This window comes from Cuculus canorus, chromosome 3 (assembly GCF_017976375.1).
Source record: "Cuculus canorus isolate bCucCan1 chromosome 3, bCucCan1.pri, whole genome shotgun sequence".
Classification (NCBI taxonomy): domain Eukaryota; kingdom Metazoa; phylum Chordata; class Aves; order Cuculiformes; family Cuculidae; genus Cuculus; species Cuculus canorus.
In genome coordinates, this window is record NC_071403.1 from 74,677,778 (window position 1) to 74,701,116 (window position 23,339).

General features: G+C 44.9%; 1 protein-coding gene across 6 annotated transcripts in view; it reads left to right on the plus strand.

Annotated features, from left to right (window-relative positions):
- TTBK1 (tau tubulin kinase 1) overlaps nucleotides 1-23,339 on the plus strand; it is a 116,044-nt gene that overhangs the window by 84,056 nt on the left and 8,649 nt on the right. For all 6 annotated transcript variants that reach the window (XM_054061895.1, XM_054061894.1, XM_054061896.1 and 3 more), the window contains one exon: nucleotides 21,199-22,787. In XM_054061895.1, coding sequence (XP_053917870.1) covers nucleotides 21,199-22,787 — 1,589 coding nt within the window. The remainder of the gene's footprint in view (nucleotides 1-21,198; nucleotides 22,788-23,339) is intronic.

Here is a 23,339-nt window from a genome sequence, read left to right on the forward strand (position 1 = left end):
ATACTAATGTTCATCTGTCTTTGAGTTTTAGTAATTCTGACTGTAGGTCTGTCCTTCTAGGTTTTCTTGACTCTGAACCTCCCTTACTGCTGGTGCAGTTGGCATCGTATACAATGTTTTAAGACTTGCCTGCCTAAAACACACCTGTCCAAATCATGTTGCATCTAAAAAAACACAAAAGTGAAGCAGTAGTGGGAGATAAGATATTAACTCTTCCTTACCTCTTCTTGGATTTGTTCTGCAGAGCTCAGAGAGCATTTTGCTTACACTGTCTTACAGTCCATCTCCCAGAGCCAAGAGTTCATCTTTTAGAAAAGTCCCAGTGTGCAGAGGCACTGGTCTATTTCCTCACCAACTTAGCTGACTTGCTAGAATCACTCTTAAAAATATCTCCCTTGGCCTCTTTTCTCCCACAGCTAACCTTCCAAAGCCAGGAGAATGCCACAGGTGGACTTACTGAAAGAAAGAGATATGGAAAGGTGCTCTGTGTCTTAGGAATAAAGGATCAGCAAAAGGGTGATACTGTAAAAGAAGTAATGCTCACATGTGCTCATTATGTATATTCAGGTCATAACAATCAGAACCTTAAGCTTAGTAGAAATTCCTAATTACATTTTGGTGAGACACTGGAACAGGTTACCCAGGGAAGTTGTGGGTGCCCCATCCCTGGAGGTGTTCACAGACAGGTTGGATGGGGCCTTGGGCAGCCTGATCTAGTGGGAGGTGTCCCTGCCCATCACAGGGAGGTTGGAACTAGATTATCTTTAAGGTCCCTTCCAACCCAAACTATTGTATAATTCCATGATTCTATGATGTTTAAAATATCCTGACCTCTATCAACATCATATTTTTCTAGGACTTCACTTGAGAAGTGTCACACTGCTTCTGTCCAAACAGAGCAGAACAGGCAGGGTGGAAGGTGGTCCACCCTGATTGCTGCCAAGCGCAAAGGGATAAAAGGGGGCAGCACCTCCAGCAGTGACTGAGTAATTTAAGAATTAGAGCATCAGTGAAGAGAAGTGGCATCTCTAACCTCAGCTTCAACCAGGACACAGAAATACTGAAGGGTGCTTGCTGGTGGGGTGTTGCAGCTTGCCTCTTCATGGCCTGGGCAAAGTCCTTGGTCCTGTGCTGTAAAAGAGGTCCATCTGAGTAGTTGGAGTGATCCCTTTTGATCTGAGAAGGCTTTACCATGTTGGGATGATATATACATTGGAAATCATACAATATGCTGAGCCCAAACACAGAGCAAGAAGTAATAATAAGCATTACAGTATACTTAGTAGTGCAGCCTACAAGCAGCACACCCAGAACTGAACTTCTACACCATCTACACACAAAAGAGGTGGTTGCCTTTATGAAAAATTAGAGCTGCTGTCTAGAATTTATTTCTCTCTCCCAAATACTCTGTGTAACAACAGCATTACATTATTATTATCTGACAGTCTGATCTATGCAGTACATTTAGGACTGTGAATAATTGCTTTTCACATTTAATGCCCGCAATGAGCTGAGTAGTTCTTAGGCACTTATGAAGATAAGATACCCGTCTCAAAGCACTGCAGAGGTATTGAAGATGACAGGAAAGAGATGAGACTGGATGAAGCTCAGCTTTTTTTCTCATATCATTTGCAAGGGCAACATCTCTAGTAAGGTAAGAAGAGCAGTGTTGGTTTAAGGAAAGGAAGTTCAAAGGAAGTGTGCATACCAGGGCGAGGGAGGGGATTCTGCCCTTCTACTCCACTCTTGTGAGACCTCACCTGGGGTCCTGCATTCAGGTTTGGAGTCCTAAGCACAGGAAGGACATGGATCTGTTGGAGCAAGTACAGAGGAGGCCATGAAGATGATCCGAGGGCTGGAGCACCTCCCAGCGAGGACAGGCTGAGAGAGTTGGAGTTGTTCAGCCTGGAGAAGAAAAGGCTCAAGTGAGACCTTATAGTAGCCTCTGCAGTACTTAAAGGGGGCCTTATAGGAAAGCTGAGGTGGGGGCCTTTTATCAGGGAATGTAGGGATAGGATGAGAGGGAACAGTTTTGAAGTGAAAGAGGAGAGATTTAGATGAGATATTTGGAAGAAATGTTTTCCTGTGAGGGTGGTGAGGCACTGGCACAGGTTGCCCAGAGAAGTCATGGGTGTCCCATCCCTGGAGGTGTTCAAGGCCAGGTTGGATGAGGCTTTGAGCAACCTGATCCAGTGGAAGGTGTCCCTGCGTGTGGCAGGGGGGTTGGAACTGGATCATGTTTAAGGTCCCTTCCAACCCAAACCATTCTATGGTTCTGTGAAATACAATATTGGCTTTTCACATTTCCCAATTACATTTTGAAACCTGCATAGACTTCTTGAAAAGAAATTAAGCACAAGGAAGGGAATGGATTTTACAGGAAATATGTAATTCCAGGAAAAATTGTCAGGTTTTGGAAACTGAGGTTGCAGACCTCTGTGAAAGTGTGAGTTTCATAGCAGAGGCAGAAAGGGGCAGAAGGGCTTAGCATTTTCAGGGTGAAGAATCTGAAGTCATTCCCGTCATGCCTCTCTTTTCCAGTCAGTGCATGAAGGGAAGGTAGGGACTGTGATCTCATCCTGACACAAGCTTTGTGAGTATTTTTTCCTCCCTCTCCTGGCCATCCCACGATCACAGAAGCAGACACAAGACCTAAGAGTGCATCTTCTCCTCATGTCCTCCCGTGGCTCTGTGTTTGGAATTTCTCACTGCAAAAAGAATTATATTCTGCCTGCTGTTCGAGCTGCTGCTTGTACTCCACTTAATCAAACTGGAAGCATTAACACTCCCCCTGCAGGTACTCAATATAAAAGTGTATGGAGAGGCTAGCAGTGTGAGAAAAGTTCACTAACAGCCCCCAAAGTTGCCTTTACAAATCCCTGGAGTGGAGCCACTGAGATTCTTCACTTTCAAATACATTTATTCTCTTCTATCCGGCAACCAATGACAGGACCCAAAGGGGTAGCTGGAAGATGTGTCAGGGGAGGGTTAGGTTGGATTTTAGGAAAAGATTCTTCACCCAGGGGGTGGTGGAGTACTGGAACAGCTCCTCAGGGAAGCAATCCCAGCACCAAGCCTGGCAATATTCCAGAAGCATTTGGACAATGCCCTCAGACATATGGTGTGAATGTTGGGGTTGTCCTGTGCAGGGACAGGAGTTGGACTCCATGATCCTTGTGGGTCCCTTCCAACTCACGGTAGTCTATGATTCTGTGATTTTAGTGCCAGGCATTTCACCTTTTCTCATACAGATGGTTCCCAAGCGTGTCCAGAGTTTGACTGTTACCTATGCGTGAGATGTATGAGTAGCCTAATGACGTGCCAAGATGAGTGATGCCAGAGGAACAGAGAGGTGAACTGAAGAGCCAGAGGAGGGGAACTGACATAGCAGAGCCTGACACTGCTGGTGTCGCTCATGTCTACTTGTGGCTGGGGAGAGTGTAATGTCAATGCCGGTAGGATCCCTGGGAATTTATAGACACAGAGCAGTAAGTAGGTCCCACATAGAGCAAAAGCATTTTTTCTCCACCGGCGAAGATGTCTGCAGCATGCGCATCACAAACCAGGGGCGAGTCAAGTCTTTGCCTGACACCTTTTCCTCCACTCTTCTTGGTCTTTTTCAGTTGGAGGAGGACAGGCCTTCTCAGCACTCCCTCCCGAGGTACAGCCCCTTGAGAAGACTGGCGTCCTCCGTTTTCTCCTCCTCAACCCTGGAGACAGAACACTACCCTCACGTTGGTGGCACTTTCATACAGCGCAGCCGTTCAGCGGAGAGCAGCCCCGTGCGCATGCCCCACCGCAGGCATATGCCCCTCACGGCAGGAAACCACAGACTCATGCCTTCCGTCCTCCGCATATCCAGGTCCCAGCTCCAGCAGGTGTGGGCCCGCTTCACACACAAAACATAGCCTGTTCAGGGAAGCAGCAGCCTCCATAATGCAATAATAGATCCCACCTGCCCACAATGTGTCACCACTAATGCAATATTGAATCCCAGACAACACTGGCCTAAGGTACTGTAACTTCCAAAGCCCCTGCAACCAGACCCCACAGAGACTGAAAACATCTGTCTTTCTAAACCTCCCAACAACCTGGGCGAGGGGCGGCAGCATGGCCGAAGATAAGAATGCAGATGGTGAACGGGTGATGTGTGAAAGAGGTGGATGCCAGGGCTCATCTCAGAGACTCGCTCACGCATCCTGCAGCCTTGGGGTAGGAAGTGCAGGACTGCCTCACTGAACACACGCAATCAAGCCACAAACATTGTCAAATTATGACTGGAGTGGAGAGACCGTGGAGGCATTACCTTCCCCGGGCAAAGCGGTTCAAGCATCTTTGTTGGTATCTTACACTGGGCCAAATCTGTAGGTGGTTTTTACTCCATCTAGGCATAGGCAGACTCCCACTGGAAGCTCACCTGAGGCAGGACCTCAGGATTTGTCCCTCTTGAGGAGTTACGATTATGTATCTCTTTGTTGCTTTGGCTTTGGAAATGCCCTTGCTTTTGTTGCGGTTTGGTTTCCACGCAGTGATCACATATTTCTGTCTCTCTGGCTTTGCCTCTGTTCTGTGGCAGTGGACCTGTTTGTCTGCTCTCCACTCCTAAGCTGCTCCAAATCCGTTATGCCTGCCTTCCTCCAGAGGCGCTGACTGTCAAGAGTTGGATAGCAAGGATTTTCCTGCTGATCCAATCGTATATTACACTGTTTCTAAACTCCAGGCATTTTAGGCACCTGCAGCTTTTCAATGGCAGAGCAGCCCTGCTTCTTGGCCTTGCTTGGAAATGCCTGTGATAACAGATCTCACTGGAGAAATAAACTGGCCTCAGCACTTGGTATACAGAGGCCCTGGAGCCCCTTGTCTAAAAGTGACAAATCTCAGAGGAAAAGGGAGATCAAAGCTAATTTAAATTGTCATATGTATCTTTTATTTCCGAGGTTTGCAGGGATATATTGCCCTTCTCAGTATAGCCGAAGTGCAAAACACCAGGCTGTATGAAGACCTTCTGTAGTTAAGTGAACGCAGTAATTGCCTTCTATGGAAATGAGCTGTTGGTCTGGTCTTAGAGTCATAGAATCATTAAGGTTGGAAAAGAACTCTTAAGATCATCCAGTTCAATCATCAGCCCAATACAACCAATGCTACTAAACCATGTCCTGAAGTGCCATGTCTACGTGCTTTTTGACCTCCAGGGATGGTGTCTCCACCACTTCCCTGGGCAGCCTGTTCCAGTGCTTCACCACTCTTTCGGTAAAGAAATGTTTCCTCATATCCAGTCTAAACCTCCCCTGGTGTAACCTGAGGCCATTTCCTCTTCTCCTGTTGCTTGTCTTCTGGTAGAAGAAACTGTATGGATGTTAAGGTTAAAGAAGAAGGGGTCATTGCTGGTGCTCAGGGCTTTAGGAAAGTGCAAGTCCAAAGTAAAATACTCTGCAGAAAGTATATAAGCAGAGGATGCAGACAAGAAAACATATGGAAAGCTCAGGCAGATGTGAAAATTGAATGGGATAAGTATGGGTGTTGGAAGAAAGTTGTGACCTGGAGGTATTACTGCATAGGTAGGGTGTTTCCAGTGGAGTTAGAATGAATGCTTCCCTCCAATACTGATTTCTGTAAGTATATCTGCACTGCCTGACGCTCTCTTAATATCAGATACGCTCTTCTATAAGCAACATCAGACAGTGCAACCACAGGCAAGTTGGATGGTGCTTTCTGAAGCCCATAGGACCTGGCCCAGTTGGCCTGCACAGCGCAGGATGTGCTTGTGGGCGTATGCTGCCTCCTGCCTGCCCACAGAGCAGGTGGATGCAGGGATGGAGATGGAGGGGACAGCACACCCTCCTTGAGGAGATTCAGTGTCGGCATGACTGGTCTTTTCCCACAGGCATTCTTGAATCAGTGACATCAGTTTCAGTCCTGAGCGAACAGGACACTTTGCTGCCCAGTCAATTTTTATCTGCAATTTGTTGATCAGTTTTATTTTTAAGAAAGGCACCGGGCATTGCCAGAAATACTTGGACTGAATTAATCAGTAGCCTAATCCTGTTTGGCAGTTCTTGTCAAGCACAGAAACCAGAAAGAGCAAGGCTGTGCTGTTTTCAAAGTGACCTGAGAAGGGATGATTTGCTTAAGTAGACTCAGATGTTACTTTTCCCATGTTCAGTAAAGAATTAATAGAATATCAAATTCCAGAGAAAATGGAATTGGAGAAAGAAGTAATTTTAAATTTAGTAATTCTTAATAATTTTTAGTTCATAGTGTCCAAAACACTGATCTTCACCTTTCAAGGTCAATTTTAGGAACAAAAATTTCTGCAATTTTATATTATAAAATGCAATTCTTAATTTGCCAGTGAGGAAAGGGAACAAACAGGATAACTAGGTGTTTATAAACTCTGACCTTCCCATTTCAGACAAAAAAGGACTAGCCATTAATAGCTGCGTACATAAAATTTAAAGTACAGTTATCTATCTAATGCTACTCATCATTCAGAAGCCTAATTGATAAAGGTTTATTTATAGAGATTTATACAGACTTCAGTAATCCTTTCTTCTACTTAAGATTATTAATAAATTGAAAACCAGCTAACAAAGAAAAAAAAAGTTTATATGTTGGCATCTCTTACAAGTGGGCATGTTTCATGACTCTTGATCTCCTGCCTGTAGCTCAGCGCTATTCTATGCCTTTAGTGGTTGTCAGGAAGAAAAAAAGGAATCACTGAGGGGAAGGTTTGCAGTGACAGGGAGAAGGGTGGTGATAAAATAATACTGGCAGGCCAGCTCTGCAGGAAGATCTGGATCACTTGATAAGATGCTTGCATTGAAACTAATTATTGCATTTGGCTTGGGACAAGGTCATGTTTCAAGTAGGAAGAATATAGATCAGATGCACAGAGTGGGAGAAACAGTGCTCAGGGATGTGACGTGTCCCAAAATGAGGTGGGAGTTAAGAGAAATAATGAGCTGTATGTAAGTTCTCATTTTGCTGCTGTAGGGGAAAAAAAAAAAAGAGTTTGATATATCAGCAGGAAAATTAAGATGTGAGCAGAGGGGAGATCTTTTTTTACTGGTGAGATCACTGCCAGACATCATATCCCTGTCTTGTATGAGAATTAATTTGCAAAGGATTTTCAGAACCTGAAAAAGGAGAAGCAATACAAGAATGGTTTGATTCTGTCTTGTAGAATCTGCTTGAAGAAATGCAGTCTGTCATTAAAGACAGAGCTAATAAGAGACATAATTGCTGTTAGGAGTACCTGCCTGGAAAGAGCAAGATGAGTTTGTCACCTGCCAGACAGAGATGTGGGTCTTAGGCGCCTGCAGATCATAGAATCATAGAATGTCCTGAGTTGGAAGGGACCCACAAGGATCATGGAGTTCAACTCCCGTCCCTGCACAGGACAACCCCAACATTCACACCATGTGCCTGAGAGCACTGTCCAAATGCTTCTGGAATATTGTCAGGCTTGGCGCTGGGACTGCTTCCCTGGGGAGCTGTTCCAGTGCTTCACCACACTCTGGGTGAAGAACCTTTTCCTAATATCCAACCTAACCCTCCCCTGGCACATCTTCCTGCCATTTCCTGGGGTCCTGTCATTGGTCACCAGAGGGAAGAGATCAGCGCCTGCTCCTCCTCCTCCGCTTGTGAGGAAGCTGCAGACCGCAATGAGATCTCCCCTCAGTCTCCTCTTCAGGCTGAACAGACCAAGTAATTTCAGCCGCTCCTCATATGACTTCACCTCCAAACCCTTCACCAACTTTGTGGCCCTGATAAAGTAACAAAGGTCAAACTAGAAGTCAGATGCTCATTTTAAGGATATAGGTGGGTGATAAACTGTTAAAATAGCTTACTAAAAGACACTGAATTCTTCGCTGTTGAGATTGTATAAGGTGGGATATTGATTTCTAAACCAATCCTGTTAAGCCATAACATTTGGGCTCTATACCCAAATAACTGGACATGTTGCTGTCGCCTGGGATTTATGGGAAGTTTTATTTCATGATCAATATGGCTTTAACACTTTAATTCTAAACAAATTAATTGGTGCTAATGGCTGGAATCCTGATGTTACAGCAGTATGCAAAGAGTATTAAAAATAGTCAATTTGCAGATTATTTTTTTAACATCTTTATCTAATGCTGTAATAATTGCTCTGGAATCCACTATATTGTTGAGGAACAGTTGGCAAATTAAAGAAATGTGAAAATAGCTCTTTTTTTATATATATGGAAGTGTAATAAATTAATATTAAAACTAGTTACAGTGCAATTCTAAAAACCACCTCTGTAGATTACATTTATATTGCATTTATTTATTGTGTTTCATTTATAATGACTGCAATTATAAATGTAAATATGTCCAAAAACAGTTGTCAAAAAAACCCCACTGAACTACTAGAAAGCTTAAAGGAAGTGGCAAACAGCCATTTCCCACGGAAGGCTGCGCTATTGTGGTCAAGTTAGGGGAGCAGAAGCGTCGTTTCTCCAAGAGGTGCCCTCCTACCCCCACCCCATCCCATCCAGCCCCTTCCCCAGTACCAGTGCTGATGTTCACGTGGCCGCATGGACCTACACAGGGAGAAGGAAAGTTGTTTTCGACTTTAGTTTGTTTCCTGTTTTGGTTCCATTTGCACAACTAACAGCACTGGCAAAGCAGGGATAGCAGGGAAAATCGTCTGATGGAGGGCTGTCAATGCGAAAAGTGGTCATGGGGCTGAAAACTTAGTTGCCCTAGTTATTTTTCATTTTATAATCACTGAATCACAGAATGATTTGGGTTGGAAGAGTCCTTAAAGCTCATCCAGTTCCAACCCCCCACCATGGGGCAGGGTCATCTCCCACTGGATCAGGTTGCTCAAAGACCCATCCAGCCTGGCCTTGAACACCTCCAGGGATGGGGCATGATAAGATTCCTTAAATACTTCAGCTGGGTTAAGTCAGTGTAAATCAATACTAGTGAAATTAAATTCCCTTTCAGCATCAGTCTCTTAGGTGAATCCAAAACCAGGGTTTGCATCCTGAAAGAGATGTTCTTGGGTTTACTTCCCATTGTACATAGCACTTCTCCTCAGAATCTAAAATAAGGCTTGGAATGAGCATTTTCCCCTCCTTTACAATACAGAGAGGATACCTCAGAAGGACAGGTAGCTGTTGCTAGGATCTCATACTCTCCTTCAGCGAGCAAATGCATACCAATTATATACATACATACAAAAGCCATCTTTTTATATCTTGGTCTCTTGGTTCGATTCACTTTCTTTCTATGCAGAATGGGAGATGTGTCCAATTTATCACTCTCTCCCCAATGTCCTTTCCCCAGGGAGGAACTAATGAGATGAGATTTCTGTGATAACGTTACTGTAAATGCTTGGGTTAAGCTACCGTGAATTGAGTAAAGGCAGTTACGCCAGCGCACATCCACTTTCAGTGGAGGAAGGTTTGGTGGGACGGGGTGGCTGTATATAAACTATATTGATAAATGTACGATTTTGCAGATGCTAATGCATCTGCATTATGAGTATCCTGTAGATATACCCACATAGACACAAGTCCCTTGGTGTGAACTTGACTTTGTCCGTCATTCCTGTTCTTTTTCGCCAGTGTTGAGGACCAGGTAAGTGGAAGAGTTATGTTGCATCACCTCTTTCACTGTTTGAAGTCTCTTTTGTTACAGTGATGACAAAATGTAAGGTAGAAATGCCCTATACGGATGATATGGTCCCATTCCTATGCTACCTCTTCATGATGAAAGTCCCTCTTGCTCTTCCACTCCTTCTCTTTGTTGTGGATCTGAACCTGGACATTGTGGTGGTCAAGGCTGCTGCAAGACTGTCACTCTGAAAGGTGCAAACTGTTTCAAAAGTTTATTTCTTGGGCTAAATGTCTTTGTGGTTCCTAGAGACTCCCGACTTGGACTGATGCTTTCCTTTCCGCATGGTAGATGTTGACTGCAAGACCTTTAGCTCATTTCCTGTAGTTCATAAAGTGATTCTTTAAGGGACCCCAAGAACAGAGGCAGATCAACCCACCTCTCAAATCCTGTGTCCAGATTACTTTTGAGGAGCGTATAGAAAGCTGTTCTAGCTGCCTTTCAGTTACTCTATCTTCAGCTGAGGGTAAGAGTTGGAGCACCCCTTCTCCTTTCCATTGCAGGGAAGCAGTAGGTGCTGCCTGAGCTGTGAAGAATGTTGACATTTGCCACCTTCCCAGCCCAGAAGGAAGAACCTGTACTTGAACAGTTGACCTCCAGACTGGGTTGAGATAAGGCAGCTGACTCCAGAACTGGCTGACATTCTCCTTTGGGATCTTGTCCACTGCTCCATAACAAGAGATATTGCTGCTGAGCTTATGTTTAAACCTGAATCTGGATGGAAGAACAGCAGCAGTCAGCTGTAGCCCTGAGTTGTTGGTAGGCTTCACGTACAATGTGATGAGGAAGCAGAATCTCCTCATCTTTACCTCACTGCTTGAGAAGCTCTTTTAGACCTAGCAGCCTCTTTTTTCTCCTTTGCCTATTTCTTCTCTTTCCCATATGACAAAACTTTTTACTCTACCATGGTTGCCAATGCATGTCCCAGTCCACATATTCACCTGCTCCCGTGATTTACCTTATTGCCATTCATGATATTTCATCCCTTGCATCCTTATTGTGTCCCTGGATATCTGCACTACCTCCTGCCTTTGCTCTTCCCAAGAATCTGCACCACTTTCCTTTGCATTGCATATCTCATGTTGCTCCATGTAGTCCCAATAGCAGTTTGATCGTCCTCTCTTTGATCTCTCTCCCTCTAATTTCCTTGGAGAAAACAGAAAAAAGGCATATTTTGGCACTTGGAGCAGTCTCAGCTCTACATGGAGTCTGTGTGAGGAATAGTGATCATGTTGTTTAAAGGCAGTTTGATTTCAAAAATCATAGAATCCTAGAATGGTTTGGGTTGGAAGAGACCTTAAAGATCCTCCGGTTCCAATTCCCCTGTCATGGGCAGGGACATCTTCCACTGCAGCAGGTTGTGTAAAGCCTCATCCAGCCTGGCCTTGAACACCTCCAGGGATGGGGCAGCCACAATTTCTCTGGGCAACTGAGGCCAGTACCGCACCAACCTCACAGGAAAACATTTCTTCCTAAGATCTCATCTAAATCTGCCCTCTTTCAGCTTAAAACCATTACCCCTTGTCCTATCCCTTCACTCCCTGATAAAGAGCCCCTCTCCAGCTTTCCTGTAGCTCCTTTCAGTACTGGAAGGCTGCTCTAAGGTCTCCCTGGAGCCTTTTCTTCTTCAAACTGAACAACCCCAACTCTTTCAGCTTGTCCTCATATGGGAGGTGCCCCAGACCTCAGGTCATCTGGTAATGGGAGATGCCCTCCATTTTCAGGACAGTTCCTTGAGTTTCAAATCCTGTAATGCTTAGGACTTGGCAAACTCCCAAAAACTATTGTGTACACGAGGGGCTAAATTTAGCTAGCTGGCAATGCTCTTTGCCTTAAGATAGAGCTACCATCTATGATTGCAAACCATACAACTAGCTGATTAAGCACCACTTCTTTTGTTGTGACTTTGTCTCCCAAGGTCCATTTAAATGGCCATCAAAGTCTCTGAGAGTGAGCAAATGCCTCAATTACAGTTGCAAATAGCACAAGCTCTTCCAACTGGATCTTTTCTGGGCTGGTAAAAGTGGCCGTCCCCATTCTCTGACCTGGGAGATGGGGAGCAGGGCAGGGATCCAGATGAAAATAGAAATAAAATAGGATATTTCAAACAGCCATGACAGGACACTTTGCAATTTTAAGTGCAATGAAGCTGACACTTTGTTAATTAGTTCTAAACTTTATCTCACTGGTGTTTCCTCTCATTGCCTGTCTTATCTGGAGGTATGGCAGAATAGTGGATTTTTGTCTTGGGGATTGGTGTTCTTTCCTTTGGCATGTACAATGACAGTTCTTTCCTTATCCAGCCTGTCCCACTGGCATTAGGCCATAGAAGTGTCTTGTTGTTTTAAACAAGCTCAGTGTTTCTCCTGCAATCCCATTTGGCAGGTAGCTCTCCCCAGCTGCTTCTGTGGAAGTCAAACCCAGGTGTTATGTGAGAAAGCAGCGTGCCTTTAAGAACCAGTCAACAATCTTTTTTTCCTTTTTGAAGTGAAAAAAAATCAATTTTGTTACATTTTTTGTATATAGGACTTCTGGAAAGAGGCCTATTGTTTCCAGCTGATCAGCGATAATAAGCAAAGGTGACCGCAGGAGCTTCCTTCAGCTGCTCACAAGGCAGAGAGGTTGAGTGACTCTTAAGGAGTTGGGCTGTGTTTGTTTTCCCAAGGTGACTTCAAAGCCAGTTAACATACTCCTTCTTTTCTAGCAAAACAAATGTTGTTTGGGACATTTCTCTGCTCCCTGCTTCAACCATTTCTTCCAAAGGGTTCACTTTGGAATGTTTAACTACCTCATTTGTCTTTTGTTCCAGCAGCATTTGTCTTTTGTTCCAGGCTTTGGTACCATCTTTATCATTAGCTACGCTGCCCCAAGGCCTCTTCTGAGAGGGTTGATCATTTGTTTCGTAGCAGAAGTCTTCTGCAGTCAGATGGTAGATTAGGGCAAACACCTCAATTTAGCTTTTCCAGAGTTTATAATAGTTAATATATGAATAGTTAATATATAGAATCCTAGAATGGTTTGGGTTGGACGGGACATTAAAGCTCATCCAGTTCCAACCCCCCTGCCATGGGCAGGGACACCTTCCACTGCATCAGGTTGTTCAAAGCCTCATCCAGCCTGGCCTTGAACACCTCCACAGATAAACAGTACTTGCACCTTTGTTTGGCCTCTTAACCCAACAGATTCCCCAAGTGCTTTATTTTCCCTGTGAGGCACTTCCCTGCTGTTAGGCATGCAGGACCGTTAGTGGAAGTCAGCAGCAAATAAAGCCTTTTCAGGATGAAGCCAGACATGAGAGTTTGATTGCACAGAGAGAATTTCAGGAGTCAGAATATTGTTTCATTATCTGTAAATTGTCAGGACAGTGGGTGGGACCTTTATACCAAATACAATATCATGGAGGCATTTCTTTGACTGCAAGTTCCCAGGAACTTCACTTGCTCTCTCATGTGAAAAATGCACTATTTGAATCTGGTGCTGTGATCATATGTAAATAAATCAAGGCCAGAAAACATAACCATTGCTAGTTTAGTCCTGCATTGTAAAATAGCTCAACAATGAGATGCACTGTGAGACTGGAGATCAGGAAGCATGGAAAGACGTGTTCAGTCCTTTTCCTGTTTTCTAGTGTCCTTCCTCTCACACCTCTGCCAATTAATCGTCCATGATGTGTGTATGTGGAATTTTGAGTGCCTGGCAGTGGCAAAAGATTATTCTTAAAAATCTAAGGAGACTTTTTACTGCTCATCAGGAGGGATTGGTGACAGATAGCCACCGCGTTTGTCCAGTGGGTCTAGCATCTCTTCCTTAGGTGAGGTGGAGTCTGTTTTATCCAGTCACGTTTGTATTACAGCCCCATAACACTGCACAAATGACCTGATTTATTTTCATTGTAAACTGCTGTGTTAGATGAATGACACATTTTATCAGTGGTTGTCAGTGGAGATTTATTCACTTTATGTGGAGCTGAAACCATTTTGTGACTTTCATATTGAATAAGAAAGGGCTCTTTAATCCCAATCTACTCAAAAGAGAAGCTTTTATTTTTCCTTTGCTGTTTTTTCCTTTGGTGACAAATGGGTAAGAACTATTTAGAGATAGCGGTCGTATATTTGTGTAGCTCTGCTTGGCAGTAACAGATGGGCTTCCAGAGGCCAGCTGAAGAGAATAAGATTATATTTCTTAGCAAACAAGGTCTGAAGCTTTGAAAATCATGGATAATTTGCAAATCCCTAAACTCCTGTGAGTATTTATAGTGAATAAATTACCCCAGATATTTCTCAGCTGGAGAACATAGGGTGCTTTTCTTCTTGACCTGCTTCCCCTGAAGTTGCCAACTCTCCCCAGAGTGACTGGACAAGATAACATTTTCTGGAGGGGCTGACCAAAGTAAGCCAGATGTGCTTCCTGATGTCGCTCTTGTCCCCATAGTGGCATTGGGATGGTTTTTGCTGGAGCTTCCATTTCTGATTGTATGTATGTTTCTATGTGTTCATGACCCGCATGTGGAGTGTGAATGGCCACACACGGTCATGCCTTACAGATGTGTTTCTGTGCCGGTAATGGGCAACTTTGTGTTCTCCAAGTGCTCAAAAGTGCCCATCCAATGGGCCATCCAAGTGCTCAAAAGGCAATTACAAAGAACAAACCTCAGTCAGTTACAGAAGGTATCCTCATGGTGTCTGGTTGAAAAGGCACACCTGGCCTCCTTTCACCTTAAAGATCTGATTCCGGCAACCTGGCCCAGCCCGGTTTTCTTAATTCAGTGTCTTGTAGCAAACATATCCCTCCGTTCGCCATCAGCTGGTGGCAGAGCATTCTGGTGACAGGAATGGTGCTGCCACTTGGGACATAATTTATTAGTATGCAAATGCCTATTTTGGGTAATAGTAAAACATTGAATAAAATATGTAAAGGCTGATCATTGCAGTCCTACCTTCCTTTCTGTTGCGTTTTTATACCACGTGTCTTGTGTTTGGGTTGCTGTAACACAGACCTGTATTCACAGTTCCCTAGGACAGCGCCAAGATTAATTTCTGGGCAATATTTTGAGGTATTATTTGATGTATTGCAACTCCTTTGTATTACATCTGCCATGGGAAAAATGATGTTATGATGAATGTATATTTTAAACAAGCTGCTAACCATGTTACTTGGGGATTGGAAGCAATCCCCTACTTGCATGTCTTCAAGTGTTTGAAAAGAAAATTGCTTTATGTTTGGAGGTTTTATTTTTTCATATGCAAAATGTTTTCAAGTCGGTTACCTCATCTAGGGCACTTGCCTCATAAGAATCCCCAGGGCTTCCTCCAAGAACTCCAACAAGTTTCTCAGTTTAATTATGAGTGCAATTAATTGATCTGGCAACGCAAAACACAGAAATGGCAAATTTCCTCTAAACAAGTCCAATAAAGAGGATTTATGTGGGACTTTTGCCCCTTCAGCTTGGTCCTTTCTAAAAGCAAGCCAGATCAGGTCCTTATTCAGCACTGCTGACTTCTGGTTATTTATATGACTAAGGAAGATGTTTAGCTTTCAGAATCTCCTTCTTCTTCTTTCTTGCTGCTATTAAGTTGCCTTTACAATTAGGGAGTACAACAATTTTTGGATTATCATTTCCTTCCACTTTGCTTGTCATTTCCTGAGTCTCATAGAAGTGGTAAAAACAAGGTGGTCTCTGTGTCTGCTCAGACAGGGAGCTCTGCATTTGACTCTTGCTGGAGACACTGGTGGGTCTAAAGGTGGGAAGCGAAATGGCAGGCATTCCACCTTTACAGAGCTATTGCTTCCATCCAAGACGCTAGGAAAACTGGCACAAACCTAATAACATCTGAAAGCACAAATAAGGAGGAGCAGAGCACTTATCCAGCATAGGACTGGACTGTCCTACTCACCTTGGTAAGGAAAAAAGGAAGAGAAGCGCTGTGGAGCATTTGATGGTAAAGATGCTGGAAAGAAGAACATCTCTCTGACATTTATGGTGCTGATTCTTGGAACGTGCTGATCCTGCAAGCAAGTGTGGCAGCTCTAAGACCCCTGCTACTTTTACCTCATCTGATGCTGGTTTGAAGAAAGAGCTGCTTCAGAAACACAGATTTTAGGGTTTTTTCCACTCATTGTTGCCAATCCTGCTAGGTCTCCCAGTCCCACAAAGCTTAGTCTATGTTGGCAGAGGATAATGTCACTTACAGGATATGCTAAGGTCCTGATAGTATCCAAATCAAAGCTGTTACAGGGAAGACCGGACTACGGCTCTTGCTGTCTGTGTGCCATCTGCATCTCTCAGGACTAAAGGCCTCTTCCCATTCCCAATGGAACAATTAATGTCATATTGGGAACTTGATTTCTGCTTCTTGGACTTCCCAGCTCCCATGAAGAATCTCAGGGACCAGCATATCCTTCCTTTGCATTACCTTGTGTCATCTGTTAGACTTCTGTTGCTGCTAAGCAAGAGAGATTCCAAATCACGTTTAACCAAATGCTATCCAAGTAGTAGGTGAATGTGGTTTCTGGAGTCATTTTGACTGAGACAAAAGCAGTAGGTAACCTGGTTGTACTTCCAGGTTTGCTTGAGAAACTTCATCTGCTGGGACTTGAGTTAGCTTGAAGGAGTGGATCTCAGGGAAGTCCCCTTCAAGCAGATCTCCAGCATTAGGAGGTGCAGCAGAAGGGCTTCCTCGAGTTGCCAGAAGTCCTCATCGCTTGGGACAGAAGCTTTGAAGAAGCTGTGGAAGTTCGTCTGAGAGGGAGGGCAGCAGGGAGACAGGGGAAGCAGCCTGCTGTAGCTTTAAAGGCGGTACTGAGTAGGGATCCATTTGGAAGGATGTAGTTGATTAAAGGGATCCAAAGCTTGTTTTCCTTGAGTCTTTTTATTCTTCCTGTATCCAATCCCTCTAGAGCCTAAGGTCAACCCCTTTTTGTACTGCAATAACACTGTAATATATGCTTGCACTAATTCTTCTGGCACACCGAGCATGCAAGACCAATTTAAAGCTTTTTTTCAGAAGAAAAAACACTGTATTATTGTGTATATAGAAATACTGAGAGAGAATTGGAATTCTGTCTCCTGTATAAAAGCATGCATTGATTACCTGTATGTAGACCATGCTGTAAATGCTGCAGAGTACTGTAAAATCCTACACTTGAAACCACAATGAACAGGCAGTGTCATCAGAAACAAACAAAACAGAAGCTGTGCAATGGATTTTGTGCCTTTTTTAAATCCATGTATGTTAATCCAGACAATCGGGAAAAGAAAAAAGAAAAGGAAAAAAAAGCTTGTATACTACCAAAATCTTATTAAAGAATCAAAGGCAGCACCTTGGTTATGGCTGGGTTTTTTGTTTGGTTCCTTGCTTTGTTTTTCTATTCCCTTTGCTTTGCAGCTCTGGGAAGGTGTTCCCTGCTCATCCTTGGGTACATGGGAGCACCAGGCAGGGAGATGAAGGAGCTCTGGTAGAACAGGGAATTATTGTTTACTAATGTGATCACTGAAAACTTGCAGTTAAAACAGATCTGGGAATAGAAACAAAGTTCTGTGACTGTTGGAGATGTGTTCCATGCACTTTGGGAAGGCCATAGTGTGAGTTCAGTTTATGTAAGTTAAGGCTAATACCAGTTTCACTGACTTGAACCCAGTCATAGAATTATAGAATGTCCTGAGCTGCAAGGGACTCACAAGGATCACTGAGTCCAACTCCCATCCCTACATAGAACAACTCCAACATTCACACTGTATGTCTGAGGGCATTGTCCAAATGCTTCTGGAATATTGTCAGGCTTGATACCATGACTGCTTCCCTGGGGAACTGTTCCAGTGCTCCACTGCCCTCTGGGTAAAGAACCTTTTCCTAATATCCAACCTAACTCTCCCCAGCACATCTTCCTGGCAAGGACTTCCCTTGAGTCCTATCGTTGGCTGCAGTGGTCATATCATCACAGCCCCACCTTATCTAAGTTTCTAGAGCTCTGCCTTGATGGTTACAAGCATCCAAACTGTCTATGCTTAAGCTGTTACAATTCAACACCTATGAATGCAGCAAAAACACTTTATCCCATTTCTCTTGGTTTCTCACACTGGGCATCTTCTCCTGGCTGGCAGCCCACTGTGCATAGGGTAGGTGGATCACTGTCTCCCCTAAGGGAGACAAGGTGTTTAAGAACGTTTGGAAAACTTCCAGCCCACCCACCCTTACAAAACTCCAGGGAGATGGATGCAAAATTTTGGCTGTCCTGCAGGTAACAGATTCCTGCTCGATGAATCTGACCATGGTCCACTTTTCAACGTGACTCATTTGAAAGCAGCCTCTGCTGTGGAGCAACACGTGGTTCAACCCCAATTGCCGTTGGTCTGGCTGGTGTCAGGTTGGAAGAGGAAAGATGGCAATAGACTCTGTCTGCCTTGGTGTGAAGTGCACAGTTACTAATCCATTGGTTTTGTAAAATCTGCTGGAGAGCAAGGCTGCAGGCACTAGGTGCATGCAAAGGCTCTGGTACCTTGAAAAGGAAACTCCCCCTTGCAGGAGAAGCACAGACTCCCACCTCCTCAAAGGCAAAAAGTGCTTTGTACAGGGAGGTGACTGTCTGGGAGGAAGAGCTATGATTGTGCTCTTAAGAGAGGACAGAAGCTTCTCTAGTGAGAGGTTCAAACTGGTAACTCCTTGTTCAGCAGGGTGTCCACTTTCAGCCAGCTCCTGCTCACATTAACCCCACAATGAAGACAGTTTCAGACTTTGATGACCTAGGACAGTCTTCATTGTTAATAGCTTCTGGTGATGATAGTAATGAAGGTAAGAAAATATGTGTTAAGATAATATTTGACCCAAAAGACATTTCAACAAAGTTTCTTTTAGTTGAATTTGTAGATGGCTTCTGTCCTTCATATTTTTTGGCATATTTTCGTTCTTTGGATTTTTCTCCATGGTGCATTTCCAGTGGCAAAACAATCAGAGTCTCAGGCTGCTTTAATAAATGCATTCTGGCAATTTTGGGGTACTCCATGCAACAGCTTTAGCAATATGAGTCTCCAAAGGGTCAGTAGAAGCCAAGCAATCCCTGTTGTGCTTAGGATGTGGTGTCCACCCAGAGCAGTAGAAAATACATGGGGAAAATTAAATGAGAGGCAGAAAGGCAGTCCATTTGCTAAATACCACAAGGAATTTGTAGAGCCAGGAGTAGAAGTATGTGGGGGTTAGAAAGGTATCTACTACACAACTCGATGAAAGCAAAGGGGCATCAGAGCAGAAGAAGGAAAGAACCATTTTTTTTATTACAGCAACATCATAGAATCATTAAGACTGGAAAACACCTCTAAGATCAATCCAGGCCAACCATCAGCCCAGCACCACTGTGCCTACTAAACCATGTCCCAAAGCGCCACATCTACTCTTTTTTTTAAACACCTCCAGGAGAGGAGACTCCACCACTTCCCTGGGCAGCCTCTTCCAATGCTTGGCCATGCTGTCCAGCTCATGTCATACCTTATTCCTTAGTGCAATCTCATCTCAGAAAAATTCCTGATGTCTTGCAAGGGAAAGAGCTGTTGAGGAAGAAGGGGTTGCTGGGGACAGGGTTGTGGGTGGGACAGGCTGCAGGGCACAGAAACCATATCTCTGGCCTCTATAGGGTGTGCACTGCAGGACTGGATTCAGTTCTCCTTGACCAAAAAGCAGACGATATGACACAAGCTCCTAAGAGCTGAGAGATTTGAAGGTTTACATGTGCAAAGAGAAAATGGTAATCCTACAACTGTACCATTAACCACAGCATCTAGAAAATGGAAGTAGAGCAGCAGGTGCACTGTTGTTGGAGGTGGGGTACTCTTTCCAGTGGCAGGCCCAGCATAAGACAAGATGTTGGTCATGGCTTCTTTATCAGGTACCACTCCCACTGGGGAAGCACATCTATTTGATTAGGACTCTAGGGAGGTATTTCCTGGGAAAACCAAATCCAGCCAACAGGCAGAATTCCATCTTAGGCTTCTGAATGGACCAGTTTGCCAGAAATGCCTGAGGGAGGAAGCCAAGTGGGTAATTTCCTTTCTAAAGTGTGGTAAGTGCCTCCTACCTGTCGAAGTTCCACATCTGTGGTCCTGATACAAAAGGTAGAGTGGGTCAGTGAAAGCCCAAACCAGGCTAATACAGGGCCATCTTCAGGGACAGGCTTCAGCTTTAATGAAGGAAGAGAAGCAGTTTTAGACTCCAGAGGCATTGCCAAAACCAGCCTGTGTTTTAATTTGTAAGATATAAAGCCAAATATCAAATGGATAACAACTTATAACCATGCATGACAGCTTGATGCTGCCCATCAAGCTATTTGGAATATCCCTGTTATACATGAGCATGAAGATCTTAGATTTTTCAGGCATACTAATAGGGCGATTGCTCTGCACAGCATAACATGCAAATGATCAGTGCAATGTGAGAATGTAATTGGACTAAAAAGCTATTGAGGGCTTTTCCTCCCACCCTTGGAGAAAAAAGATCCTTTCCCATAGCCAGGTGAACGTGTGAGCTGTTGGCAGCTCCACAGACCATACAGTTCAATGGGTGCTTCTTTAGTCCTGTAGCCTAAATATCCTCTGCTGCTGTCAAAATGCAGATGTTTGGATCCCTATTACTCACAATTAGGACTTTTCAAGGTTAACGTGATACGTTATTGATTGATTGAGTTCGCGGAAAGGCTTTCATTTTCCAGCCCTCTTAATAGAAGGGTGACCTAAATGGTTTTCTTTAAATCCATTTAGCAGAGTGGTGCTGATGTGGTTTTTCATTCACAACCAGTTGTTAATTAGGCCAAATGTCAATGAACATTTCATATTTATTTTGCCCTTTTTTGCTTGTTTGGTCAAGTGTGTTCATGTGTGTATGAGCTGCTGCTTTTCCATTGCTCGTGGCACCTTACAGGCAGTCTCTCCATCATGGACCACTGCTTCAGAAACACTGCTTCCACCAACTCTCCTCTCCTCCTATTGCTTTCCATGGTTGGACACCCCAGAGTCTAACAATGATACTGTTAGCTTTCAGGACTTGCTGATCATTTTAGTGAAAACAGAATCCTGTAGAAGCCAGAACTGGGAGATGCTGGAGAGACATGGGAGCGGAAGAGAGGGATGAATAACCTGAGCATAAAAGAGAGTTGCTGAATGGTTCCAATAAGAAAGTCCCTGCTGCCATGGGTAGGGACATCTTCCACTGCATCAGGTTTCTCCAACCTGGCCTTGAACACCTCCAGGGCTGGGGCAGCCATGACTTCTCTGGGCAGCCTGTGCCAGTGCCTCTCCACCCTCACAGGAACAGATTTCTTCCTAAGATCTCATCTAAATCTCCCATTTTTCAGCTTGAAACTGTCCCCTCTCATTTTACCCCTGCACTCCCTGATAAAGAGCCGCTCCCCAGCTTTCCTGTAGGCCCTCTTTAATGATCAAGTGATCACTGCTCAAGAATGTATTTTGGATGGTCTAGATGCTTTCCTCTGCTGTTGATCCTGCTGCCTTCTTTGTCAGTGTGATGTCTGACTATTAACTCTCTTGTCACATCTGTCTTCTTGCAGGCCTACATGCTGAGGTCATTTGAAATGAATGGTCTGCCCAAGGCGGTGCCTTTAAGTTTGCCTTATCAAGACTTCAGAAAAGATTTGTCAGACTACTGGGAAAAGCCTAGGGTGTCCCAGCGGATAAAGAAAGTTGATTTCTCAAATGTTGTCTTGACTGCTCCTTGCAAACCTCTGGAACCTTATCTGGAAATTAATGGAAAAGAGGAGGAGGAGGAAGATGAGGAAGAAGAGGAGGAGGAGGAAGATGAGGAAGAGGAGGTGGAAGAGGAGGGGGATGAGATTGATATGCAGAGTGGTTCCAGCAGTGACCTGAGTCAAAAAAGCACAGAACGCAGCCAGGAGTGTGCAGCATCCACACTCCTGGCTGATGATCAGAAGGGATCCAAGGGTCGAGCATCCACTGCTGATGGGGACCTGGAGCTGGAGGAAGGCTCAAAGACACTAGTGCTGTTTTCACCAGGTGATTTGAAAAAGTCTCCGGTGACCACAGACTTGGCTCCAGAAGTTGATCTGGGCACTCTTGCTGCACTGACACCTCAGAGCGAGCGGCCGCAGCCTATGGGTAGCCAACTGGATGTATCTGAGCCAGGGACTCTGTCCTCAGTCCTTAAATCTGAACCAAAGCCTCCCGTGGCAGTGGCTACAGCTTCCTCCCCCTTTACCAAAGTTGAGCGCACATTTGTTCATATTGCTGAAAAGACCCACTTAAATGTCATGTCTTCCAGTGGCCAGCTGATGAGGCACGAGGAATACTGCCCTCCAGGCCAGTTTGAGGAGGTCATTATCGAAGAAGAGCTGGAGGACAACCTGGTGCTGGTAGAGAATGGAAGCATACATTCGGGGCTAGAAGGGGCAGAGACGGAGAGCTGTGCGCTTTCAGCTAATCCCATTGAAGCCACCTCAGACACAACAGGGGAGCAGCCGGCCCTTCGCAGTGGCATAGCAAAGCCTTCTGAGGACAAGCTGGAGCTCTCTGACAAAGTGGCACTCTCACTGGATTTGGAAGAGCCTGGCAAGCTGGTTACAAAGGAGCCTGACCTTGCAAAATCAGCATCAGTGGCAGAACATCTTAAGCGAGCAGAGACTCTCCTCGACACACCGCAGCAGGGCCCCAGGAGACCTCTGGGCTCCAGGTATCGAAGTAGGATACCCATCTTATTCTCCGAGGAGGACACTGGCTCAGACCTTTCAACTTCACTCTCAGCCAAAGAGAGGTTTTATAAAAGGGCAAAGCAACCTGACTTGGCTCGCCTAGTGATGGAGAAGAGGCAAAACCGCCTCCTGCGGCTGGCCTCAGGAGCCTCCTCCTCAGCATCCTCCAGTGAGGAGAGGCGACGGGCCTCAGAAACCCTGTCAGCCACTGGTTCTGAGGAGGACACCCATGACTCCGATGACTCCATTCCAAGAAAGGCAGGGAAGACTAAGTTTGCCCTCCTCGGGAAAGAAGAGAGACCCATAAGCACAAAGAGCAGAATTCCTCGGCCCATTACGCCAGTGAAAACACCACTAGAGGCAGCGAAGTCTGAAAGCTCCATGGCCATGGCAGTGCTATGTAGCTCTCCGCAGGATGCGGGTGTTGCCTCCAGGTAAGACCACAACAGTGAGCAATGCAAAATATTGAATTTGTTAAGGAGGTACAGCCAAGACTTTGCTCGCCTCCCACTGCTTTACCCTTGCCTTCTCTTGAATGCGTGGTCCATCCCTGTTTCCTACAGTCATTTCAGCTCACTGGTGTGTGAAACACCCACCTCTGTCTCCCTTGGCTCAGTCTGGCCAAAGGGTTTTGAGCCCTCAGCATGCTAGGCCATGTCCCTGCAGGGAGACCTGGCCTGGCTATTGTGATTAGAGCTGCAAGGGCTGCATGCCAATTGTGGTTGCCTCAGAAGATGGCCAGCATGCAAAGAGCTGGAGAGAGGGAGGTGAACACACATGAGCTTTGCCAGGGAACTGGAACGGCATGGGCCACCTCTGCACAGTGTGAATTCCTTACACATCTCTGTGCCTTGATTTTTTTTGGAGGTACCTGGCTCTCTGTCAAATAAGCACAGAGATTTAAGTAAGTGGAGGTGGACCTTCTTAATTCACCAGTGTTTGGCTTTTCTGCCTGGCCTTGGGGGTGTAAGTCCAACTCAAGAGCA